Genomic DNA, 25,823 nt, shown 5'->3' on the forward strand with positions numbered 1-25,823 from the left:
GAAATATAAAAATAATTGTATGCAGGTACCTACTTAGTAGGTACTATAAAAATAAGCCACAGTAATTTAAAACTTATTTTATAATACTCATGTGTGTGTGTGTGGGGGGGGGGGGGGAATGGGTATTAGATATGTGTTAATAATAGCTAGATATAGATATAATATACTTACCTACGATATATCTAATTGTCAGTCAAAGAGAATGAATTATTAATTGTTTTACTTTAGATATAAATAATAAATTAATGTGTCTAATCATGTTTATTTTATACAGAAAATTGTACTTTCTAATGACATAGACTTGTTCTAAATGTTCACAATAGCACGAGAGAAAACAATTAATCAAAGCCTATTCACAATTTTAATGTATGTTTGTTTCAATAAGTAAAAAATAGATTACCGATCTTAATGACTGTCATTTATATACATATACTCGTGTATGAGAATACCTGTATAAGTGTAGAAAGGTGTTCCCTTCATATGTAGCGCAATATGAATAAAATTCCCCAAACTAAAACGCTGCATAACCCGCATTTTTTTGGCCACAGAACTCGTTTTAAAAGAGAGAAACCAGACGCTACAAAATTCCAGATCTTCAAGCAGAGTTTTAAAACAATTACAAGAGAATATTGTGCAGAATCGTCTATTTGTGGCTTAAAACATCTCGTTGACAGTGATACACCGCCTATAGAGAGGTACGTATGTACGTATGGTTTCGAAAAGTATATTTCATTATTTCGTGTAATAACCTACCTGTATGGCAACTTTTGAACTTGTTTTCTTTCACTGATGGCTTAGTCTCTTTTTACGCAATTACCTACTACAAGCTCGAGATTACGTCACTCCGTTGCTGTTCTATCTTGAGTACAAATAACTTTGTTCGAAGTGTTCACATTGATTATGATGTATTGTTGCATTGTTACGCTTCTGTTATGCAGTTCGAGTAATACACATTTTTTTAACAACGATGAATGCCGGTATATTTCTATATATGTTCATTTGATCCATCATAACTTCTGAACTATATAGGTATATCTGATAACGTTACAAATGATGTATGTATCATTGGAAGAGTTTTAACTCACTGGTAGTTTATGCAAGGTCACATTAATAAGGGCGAGTAATATTTAGGCTATTGTGCTTTCCTGGCTATTGCCCTCCAATAACAAAAGTCACATTAACAGAAAGTAATTGGCGCCTTCTAAAGGACACAAGAACTCTCATACTTTTTAACTCGTAATTTTAAGTGAGACGTGATATATTTTTATTTACCTTTTATTACAGAATTATATGGATTATTGTATTGATCGGTGCTTTAGTGTGCTCTGTGTCCTTAGTATGGGAAACTTTTGATAAGTACTATAGAGCTCCACTCGTCACCACTCAGATGCCCGAAGGAATACCAGTGAATACTATTATATTTCCAGCCGTTGGAATTTGTACCACAAATAGAATTAGCAAGCAAGCTGTTGTCGCTTTGGCGAAGGAACTGTACGTAATATTCATTACTTTTATACATGTAATAAAAATATAGTTGATAGTTGTCTGCACATAGAAGATATATGAAAGCAACGTAAAAGAACCAAAAACAATTATTGTTTGAATTTTTGTGTGTACGTTTGTGCGTTTGTATGAGCTAATTTTTCTATCTCTATACTTAACTAATTTGGGTGTTTAAGCTTCACTTTTAAATGAACAACACAACATTATAATGTTGTGTTCGTTCTATTCCATTCGATTAATAAACAAACTAACTCATAGACCCGCGCAACTTCATCTACAACACTTACTTAACAATTGTGTTATATGCCTATGTGTTATTCTGATGTATAAGCTATATTACTATTGAGTTTCATCAAAATTTAGTAACAAACATCTATGCTTCCGTAAACAAAAAAACGGTTACGAAGTCGCAGAATACATAGGATCGAAAATCGTTGACTACATCCTAGTAAAAACTAACCAATTATTGAAATAAGTGTAATTTACAATTTTATTACTACTGTAATTTACAACACGATATTGAATTAATGTGTTTTATTGCATTGCTCAATAACTAAGATCGTTTTAATGGATTGCCATTATAATGAAGTTTTTCCTCATGAGTTGCAGCTTCTCAGGGTAGAATAGTGGCCAAATAGTGTAGTGAATAGGGCTGTACTATAACAGACTGCCGTCATAATAATACGTGGCCTACCCACATTAGATACCTAATGTTGTAAATCATAATACGAGTATACGGATGCATTACGAAATCTTTGAATTTCTCTGCTTATACTATACTATAACACGTATGTATTCTATTATAAATTCCCATTATTAAGTAAATGCCCTATTGTTAAAAACTGCATTAACGTCTGTTAAGTAATTTAAAAGTTATCAGCGAAAGTCAGAGGCAGCGACTTTGTTCGACGCCGCCTTCCTTCAGATAATCGCGGGTTCTATTCCTCGCACGATACAAACTTTTGTGTTCATGACTATAATTATAATTTGTAATAGTATCAGTTGTATAGTAAACACAACTCAATCTCTTCTCAGTTTGAATTGTCCCGGGTCGTTATTATACTACTACATTATTTGTATTACAGTATAAAATCTGAACGTAACAAGAAATATAGCGAACAAGCAATGCTATCTCTGCTATATGGACTAGGTCAGCTGTATGACTTGCAACCTATTAATGAGGACAGTGTTCCAGCTTCTGAACTACATCTCGCTTTGGGCAAATATGACGTCCACGAATTAATAAGAAGAGTATGTTTTCTACTTTACTTTCTAAAAATGTATACGTATCAGTAATAGCGAATAAAATGTTTGCGAGGTATAGTTGGTAAGAAGTCCATGTTACTTCAGTCTCTGTCAGTGGTAGCATATTCTCTTATCTGTGGTGGTAGGTACGGTCTGATTCCGTTGAAGAATAACTGAATGAAATTATATTATAAGAGTTCATATCAATATCATGATACCATGCTTCTCAAGCGAGATGTAACGGCGTGATGTTCATAGTACTAGTGTGTATACACGACACTAGTGTTACCACCTACCATCAGATGAGATGTCTGCTAGTTTGCCATTCCAATTACGTACAAGATAAAATAGTGCGTTAAATGCACTTTTTTAACCCTAATTAAAGTATATCGGTTGTGCGCACTTAGTCAACTTATACATATCATCATCATTTTATCATCTAATTAATTATTAGTAGAATCTATAAAAAGTAATTTTCAGTTAACGCCTAGTTGCGAAGATCTACTAAGAAGATGTTCATGGAATGACGAACCGAGAAATTGCTCAGAACTGTTCGACTTTCGTCTCACTATGAACGGCTATTGCTGCACTTTCAACTATCTTAGACAATCAGATAGCGAGTTCGAAAAGTTAGTTTTAATGTCAATAATTCACATTTCTTATTGATGTTTCATTACACTATCTAATGCATTCTATTTAAACATTAATGCCAAACATATTAACGTATCTCTGTGTAAATTTAAAATAATTATGTCAGTCCGACAATTAGAGAATTTGAAGAGTACCTACAAAGTATAAAGATAAGTATACATAAGTTATGATTTATGCTTTACATTTTTTCTTATACCTAATTAATTTATGTACAGCCAAAAATGTATAATTAGAATGCGTCATATTTAAAATTATTCTCTCGTGGAACAGATAAGTAATTGGTTCGAAGTCTTATATTTCGTTTCAGAAAATCTTTTGTTTATGGAGAGCATGTCTCTAAATTTTGCAGTTGCTGTTTTCGTGTTTACTTTTCGATATACTTTTCGTAGCGTTATTTTTATTGATATTAATTTTTTTCAGTTTAAATGGCACGGCACGCAGCATCGACATGTATAATTATGGCAACAAATCTGCATTCGATTACGAGGAGGGACTGAAAGTGTTAATGTATCTAAATGATAGTGATGACTTCTTTCGCAATATGCCAGTACAAGGAGCTCAGGCATAACTTCATATATTATGTTATATAGGGTTATTGTTATACATATATTTATTTAGCTTATTTTTCAGGTGCAGTTTTCTGATGCTTATGATTTTCCAGACGCGCCCAGTGGCAGTTTTGCAATGCAGATTGTTAGACCCAACGTTCAGGTGAAGTATTGGGGTAACTGACATGTAGACTATATTAATATGTTTTTTTTAGTATGGTGTTATTTTGTGTAGTTTATGTTGCATTGCGAGCGCTATTTCCGAACTCTATTAATTGCCTCATAATGACATGTTTAGCGGCGAAACATTAAACAATAATGTCGGAAAATTATCACTAATAAGGATAGTTATATAATAGCATTAGAAACAATCATACTCATGAATACAAATGTTTGTACCTTGAAACACATAGAATCTGCGACCATCGGAAGTATGTGTCTATAATGTTATTAATTCATGTATTTTATTCCAATTATAGATGACAATAATGGTAGAGCCATCTTTTACAACGGCATCTCGAGATATAAGCCATGTTCCAGTAAAACTTAGAGGGTGTTTGTTTTACGACGAATCAACATATTTGCCGTTTTATACTCACAGCGACTGTATGCTGAAATGTCGCATGTTGTTTCTACTTGGCAAATGTAACTGCACTCCATTTAATATGTTGAAAATGGCGCACACACGAACATGTGATATGAGAGATGTGGCATGTTTAAGACGTTATTATGGTACATGATATTTGAAACTAAGTATTATAATTACCTAAAATAATATGTTAACAACAAATCAATATAATATAAGTTAGTGACTTAAAATTTGGCATAGTTAAGACTAAGCTTCTTATAAAAAATATGTACTATAATATATTTTCTTTGCTAGCTTTGACATGAGGGTTTTCTTAAAAATATTTTTTTGAATCTTTTATTTTAGATTTAGATAGTGTAGTTTCATGTGGTCAAACGTTATTTGTGTATTGATAGAATCAGATATGGAGAAAAAAAATTATGGTGATAATTGAGTATTTACTGTTACCTATTGCTACATACAAATATCTATAATAAATTAATTAATGATAACACTGCGGCTATACAACAACAATTTATTCATTTTAGCGCAGTCGATAACTATACGACCTGAAATTGAATCGCCTCCACCTGAACTGGAATTGGAGCTAGTTGGAGGCGGCATATCGTGTCCCATGTGTTTTCCCACATGCTCAAAGACTGCCTATAACTACGATTTTATAAATGTAAACATTCACCCCGACAATCTCAATACAGTACCTGACGGCGACAGAGATTTGTGGCTGTGAGTAATTTGATCGCTATAATAACTTATTCTATAATATTACTGTGAATTTTCATGTTTCCATCTGACGACAAAGGACGTATCATAACATGAGGTTTAATGTAAATGAAAGATGGTAACTGTTTTCCTTAGTACACATTACATGTGTATGTATACTTGTTATTCATAATCTCATAGCTTTTATTTGAAATACAGATGATTTAATTTTGTTTTACTTATGTAAATAAAAAGTCAGTTTTTTTATTATCAACTAAGCACTATTTATTACAAAAAGTATTACAAATTATAAAAGTTTTAAGAATATTTATCGACGTATCTCAAAAGCTCTAAAAGCGCAACTGTTTATTGATCCCTCATTTCTAAATGCAGCTTTTTCAATTTTCGATTTAGGGCTTCCGATTTTTTGTAACCATATTTTCATGTCATCAATTGCATTCTGAGGACCTTGGAGTTGTCCGATAACGGTACCTTGAGCAGTATTCATTACCCATCTTTTAAGTCCAAGTTCAGTTGCTTTTCTTTCCGTGTACTTTCTGAAGTAGACACCTTGCACTTTACCGAATACTTCGAAGTCTGCAGTAGTTAGATCATATTGTCTGTTTGCACTAGCCATTTTTATCTAAATCTTAGTTAAACAATTTTACACCAACATTGAATTGATATTTATATTTTGACATGTCGTTTCGTCGTTGAGGATACGAATACAAATAGTAAATTGAAAATAGTTGTAACTATGGAGGTTGTGATATCGATTCAACGTCTTAAAGTAACTTGGTCTATTTCGCTGCGTAAATAGATCATTACATTCTAGTATTTATGTTTACGTTTTAAGACTTTAACATTAATGGAGAGATTTTGTATAAAATCAGAATGGGATTTATACAACAGTATAATTTTATTACCCATTAAAATAATTTCGTCGTCGACTCTAATCGACTTTAATCGTGTGTAAAAAAAATAATGAGAAGGAAATCGATTGAAAAAGAAAATTGTTAAAATAGACAATTTTACCGAATATGTCCCTCGGCAAATAAAAATCTCTATGCTTTCCATTTTTATAAAAAATTTAGGTAGTGTAGTGTAGGGCCAAACGAATAATAATTGTTACAGACGAGGTGCTAATTTCACCGGAACATCGATGGTACATGTGAAGTATTCAAGAGAAACTGTCGACTTCTTCAGACAGAGTGTTATCATGAAGTGGTTTGACTTGTTTAGTAAGTATCTATGACACTATTTATCATATTATCCGCTATTAGGTACTTGAATAGTACTTTCCATTAATCTAAGAGATGTTTTCGGTTTAAATAAATATTTTTTTTCTTTCTCTTCAGACGTCCTCATTATTATTAAATATTTTACCGACTATAATTTCGTTGTTTACCTGATTGGAAATTAGTGCAATTATCATTTTATAAAATAAACGAAATTATCTTTTCAGGTGATATGGGATCCACGTGTGGTTTTGTTACTGGTTTCAGCTTCGTGTCTGTCCTAGAGTTTCTTTATTTTTTCACAGTCAAATTATCAAGAGAATATAATGCGAGACGTAAAGAAATCTTCTTTATTAAAACACGAAAAAGAAATACTGTATTCACTGTGAATTCGGAATTTGAGCCTGTCGGTCGCTATAGGGCGATATATTGGAATGAATTAACAGGACCGATCTATTACAAAAAGGAAAGTAGAATCACAAAAAAATAATAAATATTGCTCAGATGTTTAGGTAGGTAATAGACCGAACTACCTTCAAGGTTTCCCCGGATATCAAAAAGATATAGTACTAGCTAATTGAATATTTTATGTTCCAACAAATCGATCGAACGATTTTATGTGTCGATCGATCTAAAAAAATAACACTAAATAGAAACTGATCATTTTAACATTCCTTCAGTCAGTTTTATTTCAATTTGAATTCGATACTCCTGGTATGCTATAACTAGTTAGTTACTAAAGTATACAGAATATAAATAAATAAAAATTACTATGATCCCTAATTCATGTATATTCTACTCTATATTCTCTATATTAATACTCTGTATTTACAACACATTTCTAGACTATTCTCTAACAGACTTGCAATATACGGACTTTCAAATATATTTTACAATTTTATTATATGTGCCTAATTATGTACATTATCTTTTTGTAATATCTAAATACTTAATTGTTGAACTAAAACAAATATCATATCAGCTAAATCGAACACTCGATAATTCTCACGGTGATTAGGATCTCTATTATATTCGGTTCAATGATTTTTTATACATTTGTTATGCAAGTAGATACATAATTGAAGTCGTTTACATGAATAATTTGTTCCTTTTGAAATATTGACAAAATGTAATAAATAACATTTGAAAGAATGCGTATATCATTTCTATTTTGCCTTCGAACTAAACTATCATGCGGAACATAGTTCACGATGAAACACTAAAAAAATACTTTGAGATATGGTGGAATGGCATAAAAAGTTTACCAGAGGCGACCTCCATACATGGATTTAGATTCATTGCAGACTCTAAGAGGCACTGGCTGGAAAGGTAAGACGGAGAACCCGGATTTTCTAATCTGAATAGTACCTACATAAATTCTTATTAGTACATACTCGTATTTTAAGTTAACTACACAAGATTACTTTTAGCTTCTTACATATAGTTTTTAAATTTTAAAATACTTAAAGAAACAGTCGAGATATTAAACAGAGAGATAATAGCTGTTAAGAACATTTAACAGTCTTTACAATTTAGTTGAGTTTGTATATATGTATATCAAAAATACAAGACTTTATCAAATAAATTTAAGCTGTGTAGATATCTAATTAAGAAAATATTTATTTCAGAATATTTTGGTTATTTTTTGTGGCGTTATCATGGTATGGTTCTTCATTATTAATCACTGCCCAGTACGATGCATTCCAAAATAATCCAATTTCGTTTGTCGTCGAAACAACATATAAAGATTGGGATACGCATTTTCCATCTGTAGCTATTTGTGAAAATGATAATACAAGACGAATCGAAGAAATATCAGATGGGTAAATACACTGCGCTGATTTTTATTACAATTTTGTTTATTGGTGAGATGGTATACTCGCCTGACACTAACAGTAAATGCTGGCGGGGCATCTGTGGAGGATGACATGATGACCACGAAGTTAGGTCAGTTAGCCCGTCATGGATAACTGATCAGGTATTATCGACGTTGGTTTCTAGGGGGGGTAAGAAGTCTACAGTTGACAGTGTCTGTCACTGTCTACCACATCTAAGATATTAGTCGTGAACGTGTATAATATCATAACTTTAATTACGTAAACATTGTTCTGTATTTAGACTATGGGGCGAAGACCATGACTTTAATATGGAGGAAGTTCTAAAAGAATTAGCATATTTTAAAGGTATAACATATTACACGTCGGAGTTTTGTGGTCTAGATAACCCTCTGCCTGATTGCGTTAAGTCTAACCTGAGTCAATATGCAAATTTGGTAAGCATAAAATAAATATTATAGATTCAAAGTTGTTCATAAGCTGCAAAGTAATTTGATTAATTGTACCTATTTATTATGTATAATCCTTTAATTTTATAACCTTCGGAAGACGGTGTTATTTTCAGCGCTTGCGTCGTTCTCATACATTTAAAATGTTACGTTCACCATGACATAGAAAATTAACAATATATGTAAGTATATACTTCATTTGGAATTATAGTCGTGAAAATATTTTTTTAATATTCCATTTAGATACGAAGTACTTGCGACGAGATACTAACAAACTGTTCGTGGAATGGGATTAATTTCCCTTGCTGCAAATACTTTAGACCATTGGACACGGAACTCGGGACATGTTACGCTATTAATACTATTCAAGGAAGGTAAGAACGATTTAGTAATTTATCTAGAAACATATAAATGTATCACACATGATAAAGGTACTTACTACTCCATGATGAATGTGCAGCTACGAACAATTATACTTAAATACTAGTACGTGTTTTGTCACAACTATAACTGTATTCGCTGGTAGGGTATCAGTAAAAGGTGATAGGATAAGAATAAAGTCAAGTCAGGTAGCCCATCATGGCGAATTCACCAGGGACTAATACTTCTTATTAACCTTTCAGTCCATATTTATACGTTAGTTATCTACACATAGATATAGTAATTACTTTAGACGATATCCATTCTAGAGAAATGCATCCTCCTAAATTATCAATGATCAGTAATAAGACAACTGGCCCGGGCACGATCACGTTTAACATAATGGTGACTGCGAATGTTTATGTTTTAAACGAAGAAGAGGTTCCATCATTGACAACATTAGGTTCTGACGTGCTTGCAATTGGACCTGAAGTAGTGCACAAGTAAGTATAAGTAGACATTGAAATATTTTAAATAAAATCAATCAATCCACTTCAGTGCGTCGTGGCCAGGTGGCCGACTTATAGCCAAATGTCGCGCGTTTAAATCGGATTCACACCAAAAAACTTTGTGTCAGTACTCTCTTTCTCTTCTATGATGGAGGCTATAAATAATCATACCATTAATCTGAGAGAGATATGTAGTCCCCTACTAGAGCTAGGGCTCTACCTATACCTAATCGTCACGTAATTAGAAGCACGAAAATCAACCTAGAAATTACCTATTTCATTCAGTAGTATAATTAAGTCTACCGTTGCGACTGTGATTTGTTCATTTATATTGTGACATCCGTTATAGTGTTTCTAAAATTTACAGGCGTTATATCACTATAAGAAATATTGAGAATGACGCTGGAGCTCGCCTTATATCTCCAGAAAAAAGGAAGTGTCGTTATACAGATGAAAACTCATTGAAAGTGTACCGACACTATTCCTACACAGCGTGCACTGTCCAATGCAGGATGGATGCACAGATGCGTCTTTGTAACTGTACCAATTTCTTTATGCCTAACACTCCAGAACATCTCAAGTGTAATGTAAGCGGCATTATTTGTTTGAATGATCATGTCAACGTACTCTCAGTAAGTATTGATACACTAAATAATATATTTATTTCAGTTATATCTTAATGTATTGAATACTACAAATAGTTTTATAATATAAAAGATGCATTTGTATAGTAAGTGATTCAACTTAAACTCAATTCAATTCAAAATTCAATCAAGGGAATTCAGCTTAAATATCGAAAAAAAATACAGATAAAACGGCATCATCAATAAGTTGTAGTTTTTTCTTCTCATCTTTGCTAGAACTACAGGTGTAATGATAAAAATCGCTACATTAATGTTTGGCTAAAATAACTTTATCGCCAGGTATTACGTGCGAAATGGTCATCTCGTTTCGGTTTATATTGTAACTGTCTGCCTTCTTGTACTGAAGCCGAGATATCTATTATCAAAGACTTTAAAGCGACTACATCACAAGGATATGCCACAGTACAAATAGCGCTAGCCATGTTGCCAAGCGAAAGGTATCGGAGGAACGTTGTACGAGGTGTTCTTGATTTAGTGGGTAAGCATGGGACTAATAGATTCTTAATTATGCATTTATATCTTATGCAGAACGGAATATTCGTACTTATCTAATATATATTGATGGTAGTATCGTTTTACCTAATATTGCTGCCATAAACTTTACAATAGCAAAAGTATAAATTTTATATTGAAGACCATAGAAACTACTAACACTGTCAATAAGGCGATTTAAGATCCGTAATTTGTTTACTAAATTTAAGTTGTAAAATTAAAAATATTTAGATATTATTATTTTTCAATAAACTAGATTTTTATGGATATTGTTTTATTACATCAATTAATTACAATTTACAGTATCTACAGGAGGTACTGGAGGATTATTTCTTGGCGCAAGTATTTTGAGCTTTGTAGAATTAGTCTACATATTACTTTTTCGGCCATTTTGCGACATATACAGCAGACGAGATGATGACCCTTGGTACAGGAAATTTGGCACACGGAAGCTTGAGGATAACAAGTTTGTTCCTAATCCTGTTTGGAGTTACAACAATGCAGATCCCGGCAACAATCAACATGAAGATGTACAACTTGACAAGAATTAACGGTATGTGATATCAATTGTGGTAGAGCTTGTAACATGAGAGATAATTATAACAAAAGAGACCTGGATCTGTAATTATAATAAACATATGTTACCAACATTGCAAACTGTTTCGTTCCTATGTTACAAATAGGTAATTAAACTAAGTATAGCAAAAATATTCTTAAAAGGTTACGTATCTCTCTATAATTTCATGAAATATTTCCATGACATTTTCTCTATAATCCTTGTTTGTTTCCATCATATTTTTTATAAAAGTACCTTTATCCTTGGAAAGAACTTTATCAAATTGAATTGTATCACAAAATATCTTAGTTGTCAATTCGTCATCAATCCAAAATTGTGGTATTAAACAAGCACAAACAATTAGACCCCATTTTCGTAGATAATCTGCAGAATTTAAAAAATCTTCTTTATTTAGAACTTTCTCAATTTTAATACGATAATTTACGAGTATGGTTCGTAATTCTTGATAATAATAGTCAAGAAACGAATTAAGATTATCTTCTCGAAATTTTGGATCTAAGTTACAACACAGAAGAAGCATGATGTCTCCGGCTGGTGGTTGATAGCTTACAGCTTGGAAATCAACTACCATACAATCGTCAGGTATAGACTTTTCTCCAACTTTCTTATAATGGAAAAGAATATTATTGTTCCATAAATCACGATGACATACTACGTTTCTGTATTTCGATGATATTTTACTTAATTCTAAAGCAGAAAACCAAATATTACTCCATTGGGTTTTAATTACATTTATAGTTTTCTCATTATTACTATATTTTGAATAAGCAGTAATTGCTTCAAGAGCTCCATTCATACATTGAAGAAACCAAGGATCTGACTTATTATAACCTCCCTCGTCTAGCAGATGTGAATACTCGTCATTTATCGTGTAAGCGCTTTGTAAAACCTGTTTTTTGTTTTCCTCAAATATAATGGTAGATGCGTGAAACCGAGCTAATGTCTTTAATGCCTGAAGTGTGTGTTCTCTGTCAAATCTTGCGAACTTATTACGAGTTTCGTATTGCAGAGACTTTAAATCTTCCAACACTAATGCTTCATTCAGAGGTGTTATTAATTTAGCACACCACGGTTGCATGTCTGAAAATTAATTAATCACTACATATCAGTACATATATACATAATATAAAACAAAGTCACTGTCGCTGTCAGTCCGTCCCTATGTACCTAGGCTTAAATATTTAAAACTACGCAACGAATTTTGAAGCGATTTTATTAATAGATAGAGTGATTCAATAGGAAGGTTTATGTGTATAATATATGCATAATATTGTAGTAAATAGATATATCTCGTGTCGCGCAAAAAATGTGTTTATTTACTACAATATTAAGCATATCGACAAGACCCGACCCGACAAGATAAATCAAAATAATGTACTATAGTATTGTACACCTTAAAAAGATCAACAAAAAAGTCTGTGATGGTTTTTGTCTACTCTCCTTTACATTTACGGGGCTTTTTTACGAAGTGATTTTAAGCAATACAGCATTATTTTTTATACAATTAAGTACCTTAAATACATTACACCTTAAATTAATTTAAATTACAGTATGTAATTTAAATTAATATTTCCGAAGATAATACAGGTTTAAAATGCAGGGACATAGCGGTGCGGCGCTACTGGCGGTTATCAGTAGGTTTTGCCCGTGCGAAGCTGGGACGGGTCGCTAGTTAGTTATAGTTTTAAATTTTATTATTGTATTATTATATAGCAATTGTACTAGTTTTTGTTTGAGACAAATAATCAGTTATTATTGTATAGTAGATACATTAAATATTTTGTTAAGTCATTGTATCTAATATTACACGATAAGTTTACAAAGTCTTATAGTCCTAAGTATCTATAGGTCTACTGCTCGAAAATAAATAGATAACAACTTAAATAGACTGTTGATTATGGTAGCAATAACTCTTACCTGGTAAATATATCTTCATTTTTATGACTGAATAAAAACATAACTCCTTGTCAAATAATTTCATATTTCTCACAATCTCGGCCTTAGAGGGGTTCGATTTAGATATAGCTTTAATAAAAAAATTAAGCACCTTTCTAACAGTATTTTGTCTATTTTCTACTGCTATTTGTATTTTAAGTTTCCAATAATCACCCAAAAATCCCAGCATATGATCACTAGCATTGGATGTGTCGTAGTTTTCTACAGTTACATCATTATATCCACACTTTAATAATATCAAATTTACATCATCTTCTGTTATATGCTTATTTATTTTATGTTCCATATTTTTTTTTAATTTAATAAATAATTTTTTAAATGAGTTATTGCCTACACGAACACGGCATTAATGTATTTCGCGTAATTATATCCTTAGCCGATTTCATTATATATTTTTAGAGTACAAATACCGTAAGTACATTAAACACATGATAATATTTTACATTATTGTCCTCATTATCATAAACCTAAGTAAACATATATAATATAAATCGAGGTAAATGTTCTAGTAATGATCTTGAGTTGCCTTTGTGCCTATCTAAATTATACCTTACTGTAAATACACTTTTACTAGACAGATACATACATATAACTATTTGTTTACTTCATTATCTCGGAAGGTATGGAGATATACTTTTTGTGGGTGATAATTGTAAGAAAGACGCTTCCATCTGTGGAATATGGTAGGATGAGGATGAAGTCTGGTTAGTTAGCCCATCATGTTATGTAATTTTTAGTAATGGAGTTCCCCCTTAACTAACAATACCCTCCCCTTATATAAAAATGACTTTTGGTTACTACAGATAATTACGTAATATGTATAGTATAAACATTGTATAACAAACAATGTACCGAGGTATAATTTATAAAGTCGTGAACGTGGCCTCTCGTCCACAAAGCAGTTTGCTTCGTAAGATGTGTTTCACACGAAGAGTAGTGGCAGTGAAATTACAGGATAAGAGGCGTGACATCTTATTCCTCGGAAATTGCAACGCTTGAGTGGTACCACATGACTCACATGATATCATGATCGCAGAGGTGCTGTTCATAAATGTATACAGGCAACCAATGTCTGTATAAGGACTACCATCAGGTGGGCTGTCAGTTGCATACAGGCATTTCAATATATGTACATGTACGTCTTGTTTTGTATTATATCTATATTTAGTTCCGATGTCAACCTATGTTTTATATATTGTATAGTGTACTCATGATGTCAATCCCATGTTAGATTATTTCATCACGATTGACGCAAATATTTTGAATTTGAAGATATTTTGGTAGGAAGGGTTAGGAAAATATTGGTCGCCTTATCTTACATATAAAATTCTCGTGTCACATTGTTAGTTACTATCCTCCTCTGAAACGGCTTGACTGATTTTTATTAAATTTTTTACCCCTAAGTGATAAGGGTTCTCTACCACTAACATTATTTTTTAAAAAAATTTATTGTGTCATTAAAAAATACATATAATCCTGAATTTTTACCCTTCTATCACCAACCCCTATTTTTTATAGCGTTATTAATTTATATGGCAAAACAACGTTTGTCGGGACAGCTAGTTTACATATATACATGATCAGCATAGCAGATAAAATACATTGTGACTCCCGTAACGATAAAACATTTATGTGAGAGCAAAAAATAGCTTGAAAAGCTACTTCAGTAGCAGAAGCAATAAGGAGACAGATATAGGTATATGTACATATTGACGATCATCGCAGCCTTGCTTCTGATACATCTCTAATTCTAGTAATAATACAAACTTACGGTATGAAACAAAGAAAATTTTGCATTCTAATAACTAGGAATTAATAAATAAATTTAATGTTTATTTCATCAGGTTGTATTTATTCAATTTTCTTACTCAATAAGTTATAATTTCTAATTATATCTTTTTGGATAAACATATCTTTCGACTATTTCATCAAAGAGTTCACTTACGCGGTCTCGGTAGTTTTTGCTTTCCACAGCTGCTTCAATGAAATAGTCACTTCGAAAATCGGTACTAAATCTTTTGGAACTTTCAGGATCTGCAAAAACCTTTTCTCTTGTCTCACTGAACAGTGCTATTATAGGCACTATAATAGAAGCTTGTGTAACAGCAAACAGTATACTCTCTTCATATAAATCAATTAGGGATGGCTTTCCCAAAATGTTATTGATATCTACTTCCACAGATTTGAGTTCCTCTGCCAATGTATTGTAATAAACATTTATGAAATCGGTTGTATAATTATTCCGGAAATCTTTAGTAGTATTCAAATATAAAAGTGTGGATAAATCAACCATTGGAGAAGTATATAGAACTGTTTGATAATCTACAATTAAGGCATGGTAGTTCACAGCTCCGATTTTCTTAAGAAATATATTATTGGACCAAATGTCTCGATGTATTACAACATTTCTGTATGTTGAACTTGGTGTTATAAGACTATTAGCTTTGTTGAATACCAAGGGTAAAATTTCTTCTAGATCTTTAATAAAATTTAGTTCCTTTTTATATTTGGAATGTAATTTTAGAAAATCAATAACTGCGTTCCTTCCCGCGATTCGCCACTCTTCTCCTTTTTGTGGTTCTTTAAGATAGTCGCCATAATCTTCCCAAATTCTAAAAGGGCGATTGAGCTCTTCACTTTTTTTTTCTTCGTAAATGTATGACTGTGCATGGAATCTAGCCAGTGCCTGCACAGTTGCAGTTAGTTGCTCATATGTCAACGTTTCTACATGGCTTGGCATACTATAACCAGTTTCGGTGACGTCTTCAAAAACAAACAAATCATCTCTAATATAAATCAAATTTGGGCGCCATTTTTTTAATCCTGAAAAAGTAAAGTTTTTGAGATTTCCATGAGTGGTATAAGGGTACATTTAAAATACATAGAAATTGTATTAGAAATAATATAAATTTATTTAATAAAAATGCATCGTTATTTTATTCATAACTACAACACGCACCTCCCTTTTTATTTCATGTATTTGAAACAACCACAAAGACTTAAACTATGTAGTTACGCCGCAATGTTACCATAGGTATGAATACAATTAAAATAACCATAGTTACCTGATTGATTCTCGAATTTCTTAAATAATTGACTTAACATAACATATTCTTTTTTGAAGAAAGTCAACTCTTTTAGGTATTCTGATTTCCATGGGTCTCTGGGCATACATTTGATGAACAATCTTACTTCCGATCTGATTCCTTCTTCCTTCACTTGCACGCTTAGTTTCAAATGATCTCCTAAATATCCCATGACTTTATTGGAAAAATCCTGTATCGACCAATCAACCACCTCACGATAACCGCATATTTTAGCAATTAAATTAATTTCATTGTTCGTTAGTAAATTCATTTTAAAAGAACTCGTACAATGTATTTCCGTTAATGATACGATAGTACGAGTGTGGACGAGAATAGAGATTAATAATATGAGTAGGTACTTACGATAAAATGTGCAAACATCTCATTTCAAGAAAATTGACAAGAATATATACTACTAGCCGCTTAGCACGGGTTTACTTGCACGGGCTATTATTTTCGGTAGAATTCTCTAAAATAAACAATTTATCCATATCCCACGAGTCAGCTTTCTAGTAGGTAGTGAATAGATAGGTAAGTGTAAAGCAGTAGGTGATTGTTTATAGTCAGTTAGGACAAATGATCCTATATCTATATTATCAAATGTAACTGTTGTATGGCAAAATGCACCAAGTGTTTTCCTTAATAAAAACGTGTAACAAATATACATTGTTTTGCGATAAAATAATATTAATTTTATTTATTAAATTTTATACCTATATCGTTTCCTGATATACCTAAAGTAATTATAAAGAGGTATGAAAATATGAAAAAAATATGGTATTTATGATTTTGTTTTTTTTAACGACATATCTAGTTGTTATATTTAGAAAGTTTTCTTCAAAGTTTAGAAGGAGGCATCATCAGGCAATGAACAGAACTCGGATCTTGGAATCCTAGTGTTGACTGTTCGGCGACCAGACTAACGACCAGGCGACAGAAGTAATGGTGGTCAGAAATGGTATAGGTACTGCGGTCCATAGACGGTCAAATATTTACAAAATCTGTATAAGTTTTATGTACTATATATTATTGGTTTCAGAGAAGCTAATAGTGGCAGAATTAAAGAAAACAATGTAAATCTATTAAATAATGTTCTTCATTATTATTATACGTTTACTATGAATATGTTACTTGTGACTTCGAGTTGGTACAAATATCCTTTCAGTCAATCTTAACCTATGTAGGTAGGATGTTATCTGTTAGATATGATGCAATTCTATCATTATGTTTACTTATATATACATTAATTACATGAATATCATAATATACTTACATTTTATCTACAGCTTAGGAAAACCAGAAAAAATACAATAAATCCGTGTAAACCTTTTATTATCTTGTCTACCCCCAAATGTCTGAAAGAGATTGCAAACCATAAGACGACAATAAAAAGTAAATAAATACTGATAGGCGAAGATACAATTATTACAAATTTTTAAATAATCTGCTGAAGTTTATAATAAATACGGTGGGGCTCTATTCTACATAGGGACATTAGGAGATATTAATATTTATTATTTGGGACATTTGGACTAGTTTCCTGAAAACACCTCACTTATACTACTAAATAATAACCGACAATATTTTTTATTAAAAATCTACAGGTACTAACATAAGCCGACGCGCGCAATTTCGTCGGCATCACACTTACTTACCATTTACATATCTTTTTTCTTAATTATAACCTGTTATTCTGATGTATAAGCTGTATTACTGTAAGGTTTCATCATAATCCGTTTAGTAGATTTAGCGTGAAAGAGTTAATCCATCCATCTAGTCAGTCATCGTGACAATCATCTATCCATCCATACTCGCAAATTTCCGCGTTTATAATATTTCTAAAATTATAAAGAGAGACTGTTTTTCTTTAATTTTTTGTAATAGATGAACTAAAGATAATTACCTTGTTTAAAAAATCTTTTATGTGGATAGATAAATTATCACTGAGTGAGTTCACAGTATCAAGTTCAGACCCGACGGTCCGTACCGAAGATGCTGTTTAATTGGCGCATTTCCAAAGAGGGCGAGGCCTACCTACCAATGCACTAATATAAAGCCTAGCTGGCTATAAATTTTTATAACAAACAAAAGTATTTACACACGTGACTCATTGACTGTCGAATAATACGTGCGGTACTTTATTGGGGAAGAATGGATTAAAAAATTGAAATTAACGGATTATTAACAAAAAAAATGTATTCAAATACAACTACAAATTAAATATTGAGGAAGTAGTGTGCAAGTCTAAGAACGGTTCGTTGATAATTTTATTGATTTTTTTCGTTTTTACTTCCTCGTAATTTGGGGTCCATAATTGCGTAACAGCAGGCACATTCAGCTTGGGCATGTCATCTTCATCGTCACTGGATACAGGGTCTATCACCATCTCCTCCTCCTGTTCATGAGAAGTCTCTTCAATCTCTCTTTGTCCTGATATGTCTTGTAAGAATGCGACCGATAAGAGACTCACTGGTGGAACCATATGCGGTGATGCCGTTATTAGCTAAAACAATAAAAAAAACTAAATAAAATAAAATCGTGTTCAAAAAGTGTTTTAAGTACGTGTTTGATCAAGTGCGTTTTAACTTTTAAATGCGTATCTCAACAGATATGATGTGAGTTTCAGTAGTACAAATGGAAATGTGTGGACGACTACGTCTGCCTTAAATTTATTAATATATACCGGCTTTTGTTTAGTTTCTCCATGATCATAACGGTTGTAGCACTGTCAAAATATCGAGAATGCTTACTAAACTTCGATATTTATGAAACACATTGTTTAGTTAAAAAAGATCGATATTTTAAAAAAGGTTTACGATAATATAGAAACATTGTTAGTAAGTCTTAAATAACGACAAAATGATCACCAATGTCATAATATCACATAGGCTAAGAGGAAACTTCTAATTCGATAATTATTTATCTATCGATACTTGATATTTATTTATATTGCCAGTTACAGGTCGATGTCTCAATAGTAACGATCATACCTTTATATAATTCAATAATAACGAACTAAATATACCAAGCTCCTGTTATTTCTTTAATAGGTATAACGTATAAAAAATATGAAGTATAAAGAAAATATTTATTTTGAACTAAACAGAATAAAATTATCTCCTTATAAAGGGCCCTAAATTAATAATTAATATAAAGCTTCCTATGCCACATACATAAAGAAGTTTTTTTGATTAATTTGCGATAATTCCGCTTCCATTACTTAATTCCATTACCCGGTAGAGATTGATGGTGGATAGTACATCATTTTAAATAATTAATAATAATCATTGTACCTGTGCGACTGTAGAGTTCGCTTGGGAATTGTCGATGTATTTTGTATCATGGTTCGTGGGTGCTGACCTCACTCCCGACAAACTTTGTTGCGCGAGCAACGAACTGAAGTTCGACACAGGCAGATTCCGTTGGGAAACTGCTTCCAAATTTCCCGACTGCTTATCTTTTGGTTCTATGCTGTAGATTTCCTACGACATTATAAAAATAGATACACTAGTTGCAATTGTTTATCACCGTTACCATTAAAAGATTTCTAAATGTATGTCCAATTCACACAAATTAAAAACAGTTCAAAAACATTTATTTAATACAAACAAAACATTTAATTTAAATTATTAATAGTTAAAATACTTACAGAGTCGTTCCTCATTACGTAAAGTCTTATGGCTTTACTGGAACTTTGGCCAAATGTGCAAAGTTTAAATACACCAGTTTTAGGATCTAATAGTTTCTTTTGTGTTAGTATCGGAGTAGAATTATGTGGATTGAACACATAAACTGAAAAATAAACAAATATTGTATTAGTTGTGTGACATTAACTAGAGAAAATATAATAGTTTTGAATAATTTCTCGATTTCTACAAAGGCACTAATTTTTGTACATTTATATTTGTACAAGAGGTCCACTAACTCAGTCTTTGACCTGAAAATATTTACATTAGCTAGTCTCCCATGAACTTATCTAACTAAATGCTACCCTGAGGTGAGGTTCTTTAGTTGCTATACATAATCGCGTGTCAGCTTGTTGACAAACAGTTTGACGGCATAAAAACGTGCTATTATATATAAATTTCACAAGGCAATTCAAACAGTTCTACAATATAATATTTAATTTTCATGGATCATTTCAAATTATTATTAACAATTAGCTATGTTTATAACAAATAATAATATACATAGAAAACACCCATACCGATACAAATAATTACACTAATACTAATAAATATCAATGTTTGCACCGTGCGTGGAATCGAACCCGCGACCATCGGAAGTAAAGCGGTATGCTAAACCACTAGACCACCGTGGCTGATTGTTTTGGGATGGTCTTTTATAAATATATAAATAAGAAAATAAAAGTGTTAAGTCGTATATAAGTTAAATAAATACTGACTGTCGTTATTTATAGTAGTAACAGCCATTATGTTTGTGAAAGGATCAGCCGCGAGACACGTAGGCTGTATTTGTACAAGCCACTTTACAGTTAACGACAACAGACTCCACACTGCTAAGCACTTATTTGTTGTACACACCAACTGTAAACAACAAATATTACATAACATCAAGTATATAACGTATTATATATGGCAGTTTATTTGTCAACTCATATGTTGTATATTACATATATTTGGGGGGGAAGGGTATTTTGTAATGAAGACTAATGATTCCATTGCTAGCAATGTTCTATGTCAATTTGATTCCCACGCTGTTCCCCCTGAAGACCATTGTGATAAAATCCTGGTGAATTTGTCACGCAGATGACCTTTATACCTACCTTTAGACCTACCTCGGTTCTATACACATACAATAAAAATGTAACTGATCCCACCTGTATATGATAAAACTATTAGATATGGGGGAGTTTATTACACAGTAGAATAGAAATCAACGTTTCTCAGGATAATTTCTGACTGTGCGAATCGAAAAAAGACGCATTCCCGTGATCGTATTTTAATAAGTTCCTTCTTAGTATTTTATAGCGATTATTACATTAAAAATGTCTGTAAAAAATTAAGTGAAGTGAATATTAAGTAGCTTTATAAACATTTACTACAGGTATAGATTAATAAGTACTCTAACAAATATAGTAACAAAAGGTATACGTACATAATGTGCGGCATCTTTATTTCCAAAACGAACATGTACACCTTTAGGACGAAGTGCAAAATGCGATAGCGATGTACGTAAAGTGCACAGGTATGTGTCCCATAGCGTCAGCTTGCAACCGAACCATGCCGCTATCAACGACCCATCATGAGATATATCCACTCCGCCGATACTGTGTTCACCGCTCACTTTCATACCTGGGATAACCGATTCAGGATCCTCTACCAATTTTTCTTTATGTATATTGAATACCTTTTTTATGATGTCATCTTTTTTTACTACGCGTAAGTGCGGAAACTCATCAACCTGATCTTTAATATATGGCTCTCCAAGTTTGTATTTATTCAAAACGTCGTGAGAAAGAAATTGTGATACGCCTGAGGAATAGTAGCAGGCTGTGACACAACTCCAACTTATTCTAGCATTTTTTTTCTGGTCCTCTACGGTTTCTCTTCTCCAAATCCTAAATTTTTGGTCGGTACCAGCTGACACGCACAGATCACCTTCGTCGTTCAGTGACAAGGACACAATCATGCAACCACCGTGAGAGAGGTTAGCGCAAGTATTAAGTTGATAGGGTGTTGTTTTTTTCTTATGATACTCCCAAAATTTAAGTTTCTCTTCGGGATAAAGTCGTCCATCATTTCTATACTCCGATGTGACTAGCCATTGACCGTTACTGCTAATGGCAACGCATGTCACTTCAATTTCTATTGGCAGGATGTTCCGCCTGGATGGTATCATTCTATTTACGTTAGTTATGTCTATCTGTAAAGACAAGAGGCAACATTTTAAAGTTTCTGTCCAGTTACGTGGCTTTTAAAGAAAGAATCGTAGATTACAGCTAAACATTCTTAATTTACATAGTTAGAACATTAAGTCACGTAGGTAAGAAAAATAAGAAATCTTACATTATAGAGAACTTTATCGCTTTGTGGAGAGTACAGCTGTAGACATCCAGATCGGCCGCCCATGAGCAACGCCCGAAAGTTGCGGTGATAGACCAGTGATGTGCCGATGGCTTGCGCGGCCGACGACAGCCCTCCGCATTCCAGTATCGTGCATACAACACGCATGTCAGCCGACGCTATCACCATAGCTGAATAATAATACATTTTTAAAAAGGGTGTACACTGGTGTAAAATTTGTTTATCAATATTACAAAACAAATAGACTGAAAACCTAAATTTCCTATTTGGATACGCTCATAAAATCGTCCAACCAGATCATGTTCTATACATATATTGAATAATATATTAGTAACATTAAATATAGCAAGGTATCCTGATGTTTTTACTGAAGTTATTTGTAATATTCTAGCCTCGAAATAATTAACAGGTATATCAACAAGTTTGACACTCTATTTTAAATGGATAACATTAATTAATTTTCTATTGATGTTAATAGTCAAATATGGGGGGAAGGGGATTTTTAGTAAAGTAGTTTAATAATCTCAATACTAACAATATACCATGTCAGGTTGACGTCAACAATTTTGCCACGATGGCCAAACTGACTTGACCTTGTACTCGTGTTATTATTCTTCACTGGTTCCCCGCTAGCATATACTCCTAGCGCCGCCAGATGCAACTTTCCATTATCATCCATTATAAAGAAAATAGTCAAATATGCAGAAATCTACTACGCAATATTTATTTTTTCAAAAAATACATTCCTGGCACAAAATATTGGAACCTTATTATATTTCAAAACAGAAAAATGAAAGTCGAATTACAATAGTCTATTTTATAATAGCTACACATGTACCTTGTATACCAATATGTTTGTGTACTTACAATTGTTGGAAAGTGTAATAGCAATGTGTGAATTATTAACAACTATGAACCTAACATTCCCGGGAAGACGTGGTATGAAATTTTTCTCATTTACTTTCATTGTCAAATTGCCAGCCGTCCACTTGACCAAAACTCTTTCTATGCCACCTGAATATAGGTAGCTTCCTGGAAATAATGATTTAAGGTTTACATTCGTGACATGCCTACATATCAGTGAGTATATTGAGTGTTCACTGTGTTTGGTCATAGTAACTTCATCATTCAATACACAGTTAGGTTACCATCACAAAATCCTACCACTAAAATTTCATATACATTGTTGCCATAAATTGATCACTCAGTTTTCCTTTCTAGAAATTTATTCTTAAATCTAAAAGGACATGCATTTAAAATATATATCCCATAAAACACATTTGCTTCGAAAAGCTTATATAGGTCCTTGTACATATAACAAACTTCCATCATTTATTAAAGGTCTTGTTGACCTGTGTATAAAACTGCCTTACTCTTTTTTTAATTACTAAAGCATATTATTGTCAGAGATTGTATTCATGACTACTTTTAATATTGACATTAATATAAAAAAATAAGGACAGGATATATGTTTTAATTTTTTTGTACAATAAATATATTTTCATGTCTACTAGGTCAAATATGGTGTTCTAATTAACATATTATAAGAACTAATTTGTACCCACGTTTTTGCAAATAAAGAATAATGAATTGAATCTGGTCTCAATTTTATTTTACCTTGTAGTGAAAAACACAAGTCGAGTGGAGGTAAATAATGCCAATGCAATACTTCCTGCCCAATGCTCTTCTTATTGAATAAATACCCTCTAAATATGACTACTCTGCCTATTGCATCACCTATAGCAATAGCATTCTCTCTATGATGTGCAGCTACAGCCGTTATACGAAATACATTTATACTCTTCATGCTGAAAATGAAAAAAAACATACAGATCAATGTTACTTACTATTTAATGCTATTAATATGTTTTTCAAAAATTTTAGAATGAAAGAGCTATATGTATCCTGAATGCAAATGTTCACCATTATAATATTAGTCAGGTTCAAGATAATTTATATTTTTTAATATTTCAAATTTAAAATTGGAAAATATAAATTATATTCTTACACTGAATATGTTAATCATAGGCAAACATTTACAAGCACAGCATACATTTGGATATAGGTAGCTATATGTCAGTAAGTATAATTAAACAAGATATATTAAAGTGTTTTTCTAAAATGAATTTTAGTTAATAATTTCATTTTTTGACACCACTTTATTAATTAGAAATTTAAATTTCTTCTAATTTGTAATGACATGTTACTTACACATTATAAATATGAGGCTGGTATAAATTTTGTATGTACAGATCAGTGGTTCCATTTATAATAGCTGCAAATATTTGTTCATTACAATAACCTATTGAAACTCTGAGCATAGGGTTATTTTGGATTTTCATGTTATCATATGTTTGTAAAAGGTCCCCCGTCTTGACTGAGTAAACACATAGGGATAATATTTTATTTGATCTACAACCAGTTATAAAACAATCTGTATTGTTCAGCATGTTGAAAGATGTCACAATGAAATCATGCTTGAGTTTAAGATTCTGAAAATATAAAATAATAGGTAATAAATTACACAATCATATTTGCTTGGCAGTGAAACAACAACAATATACATGGTCTATTCATATTTATATAATATTACTGCTGACCAGGTCAACTACTGAATTTTTTATATGTTGGTTGTGGCATGACACTATATCTAGGGGTTATATTTGAACCAGTGGATGAGTGTATGTCAGGAACATTAGCGGTTCAACTATATAAACTAACACTTTAGTTTTGTAATATTATGATTAATAATTACAATTTCTCTGAGCACAGCTCCTTGTTCCCAAGTCCATGTTGTAACACATCCTCTGTCAGAACATCCATATAAATTATAATCTTGATTTTCTGGAAATTGAATAGCTACAAGTTCATTGATACTAGTTTCAGTTTCTAAAGACCGGACACAGTCTCCTGTTTGAATATTATATACTCGCACTATGTTTTCAACAATTACAGCTACTGATCTGGAATTTAAAAATACAAATATCTAAGTATACACAAAAATCTTTGATATAAATTAATAATAACAATAGTGCTTAAAGTAACAGTAGTGTATTTCTTTTTAAATAAAACTTACTGCCCATCAGGTGAAAACAAAGGACGACGTTCAATAATACTTCTACCGCCTTTTCGAGAAAAAATATAATTATTTTCATCAATACTTTCATATTTTTTTATACCCATTATGAATAAATTTAAGTCAAATGCTTAATGTGATTATTCGAAAAGCACAACATAACCTCAAATTATTAATAACTACAGATTAGTATTTGCAGACAGAGGTCATTTCGATTTGGCTATAAGTTTTATTTATTTATTACGCTTTAACTACATGGGGATTTGCCAAAAAATAAAATATTATGTTAAAATTATTGTACACAATTCCAACAAAAGAT

General features: G+C 32.0%; 6 protein-coding genes across 6 annotated transcripts; 2 read left to right on the forward strand and 4 right to left on the reverse strand.

Annotated features, from left to right (window-relative positions):
- Positions 1–492: 492 nt before the first annotated feature.
- LOC131843794 (sodium channel protein Nach-like) lies at positions 493–6,975 on the forward strand. Its single transcript, XM_059192543.1, has 10 exons — positions 493–695; positions 1,285–1,491; positions 2,589–2,754; positions 3,229–3,377; positions 3,820–3,961; positions 4,030–4,110; positions 4,427–4,679; positions 5,064–5,259; positions 6,370–6,476; positions 6,701–6,975. Exons 1-10 carry the CDS (start codon positions 493–495, stop codon positions 6,961–6,963), a joined length of 1,767 nt encoding a protein of 588 aa, XP_059048526.1. The 3' UTR covers positions 6,964–6,975.
- On the reverse strand, positions 5,518–5,949 carry LOC131843780 (acylphosphatase-1-like). The gene has a single exon (XM_059192526.1). The coding sequence runs from the start codon at positions 5,870–5,872 to the stop codon at positions 5,564–5,566; it is 309 nt and encodes a 102-aa protein (XP_059048509.1). The 5' UTR covers positions 5,873–5,949; the 3' UTR covers positions 5,518–5,563.
- Positions 6,976–7,622: 647 nt separating the features above from the next.
- LOC131843777 (sodium channel protein Nach) lies at positions 7,623–11,330 on the forward strand. The gene is made up of 8 exons (XM_059192522.1): positions 7,623–7,802; positions 8,102–8,296; positions 8,592–8,745; positions 9,001–9,131; positions 9,447–9,620; positions 9,994–10,258; positions 10,550–10,748; positions 11,066–11,330. The coding sequence occupies exons 1-8, from the start codon at positions 7,666–7,668 to the stop codon at positions 11,311–11,313; spliced, it is 1,503 nt and encodes a 500-aa protein (XP_059048505.1). The 5' UTR covers positions 7,623–7,665; the 3' UTR covers positions 11,314–11,330.
- A 128-nt stretch (positions 11,331–11,458) lies between these two features.
- Positions 11,459–13,581, reverse strand: LOC131843778 (uncharacterized). The gene is made up of 2 exons (XM_059192524.1): positions 13,257–13,581; positions 11,459–12,419 (listed from the first exon to the last, which is right to left on the reverse strand). Exons 1-2 carry the CDS (start codon positions 13,579–13,581, stop codon positions 11,476–11,478), a joined length of 1,269 nt encoding a protein of 422 aa, XP_059048507.1. The 3' UTR covers positions 11,459–11,475.
- Positions 13,582–15,131: 1,550 nt separating this feature from the next.
- LOC131843785 (uncharacterized) lies at positions 15,132–16,685 on the reverse strand. The gene is made up of 2 exons (XM_059192532.1): positions 16,361–16,685; positions 15,132–16,118 (listed from the first exon to the last, which is right to left on the reverse strand). Exons 1-2 carry the CDS (start codon positions 16,650–16,652, stop codon positions 15,181–15,183), a joined length of 1,230 nt encoding a protein of 409 aa, XP_059048515.1. The 5' UTR covers positions 16,653–16,685; the 3' UTR covers positions 15,132–15,180.
- Positions 16,686–18,440: 1,755 nt separating this feature from the next.
- LOC131843762 (WD repeat-containing protein 75) lies at positions 18,441–25,737 on the reverse strand. The gene is made up of 11 exons (XM_059192499.1): positions 25,505–25,737; positions 25,184–25,391; positions 24,640–24,920; positions 24,046–24,236; positions 23,296–23,460; positions 22,411–22,598; positions 21,500–22,267; positions 20,787–20,928; positions 20,031–20,173; positions 19,675–19,863; positions 18,441–18,884 (listed from the first exon to the last, which is right to left on the reverse strand). Exons 1-11 carry the CDS (start codon positions 25,609–25,611, stop codon positions 18,591–18,593), a joined length of 2,676 nt encoding a protein of 891 aa, XP_059048482.1. The 5' UTR covers positions 25,612–25,737; the 3' UTR covers positions 18,441–18,590.
- Between the last annotated feature and the right edge of the window lie 86 nt (positions 25,738–25,823).

The sequence above is a fragment of the Achroia grisella genome, unplaced genomic scaffold (assembly GCF_030625045.1).
Source record: "Achroia grisella isolate CSIRO2021 unplaced genomic scaffold, CSIRO_AGI_Agris_v1 utg3297, whole genome shotgun sequence".
NCBI classification, from domain to species: Eukaryota; Metazoa; Arthropoda; class Insecta; order Lepidoptera; family Pyralidae; genus Achroia; species Achroia grisella.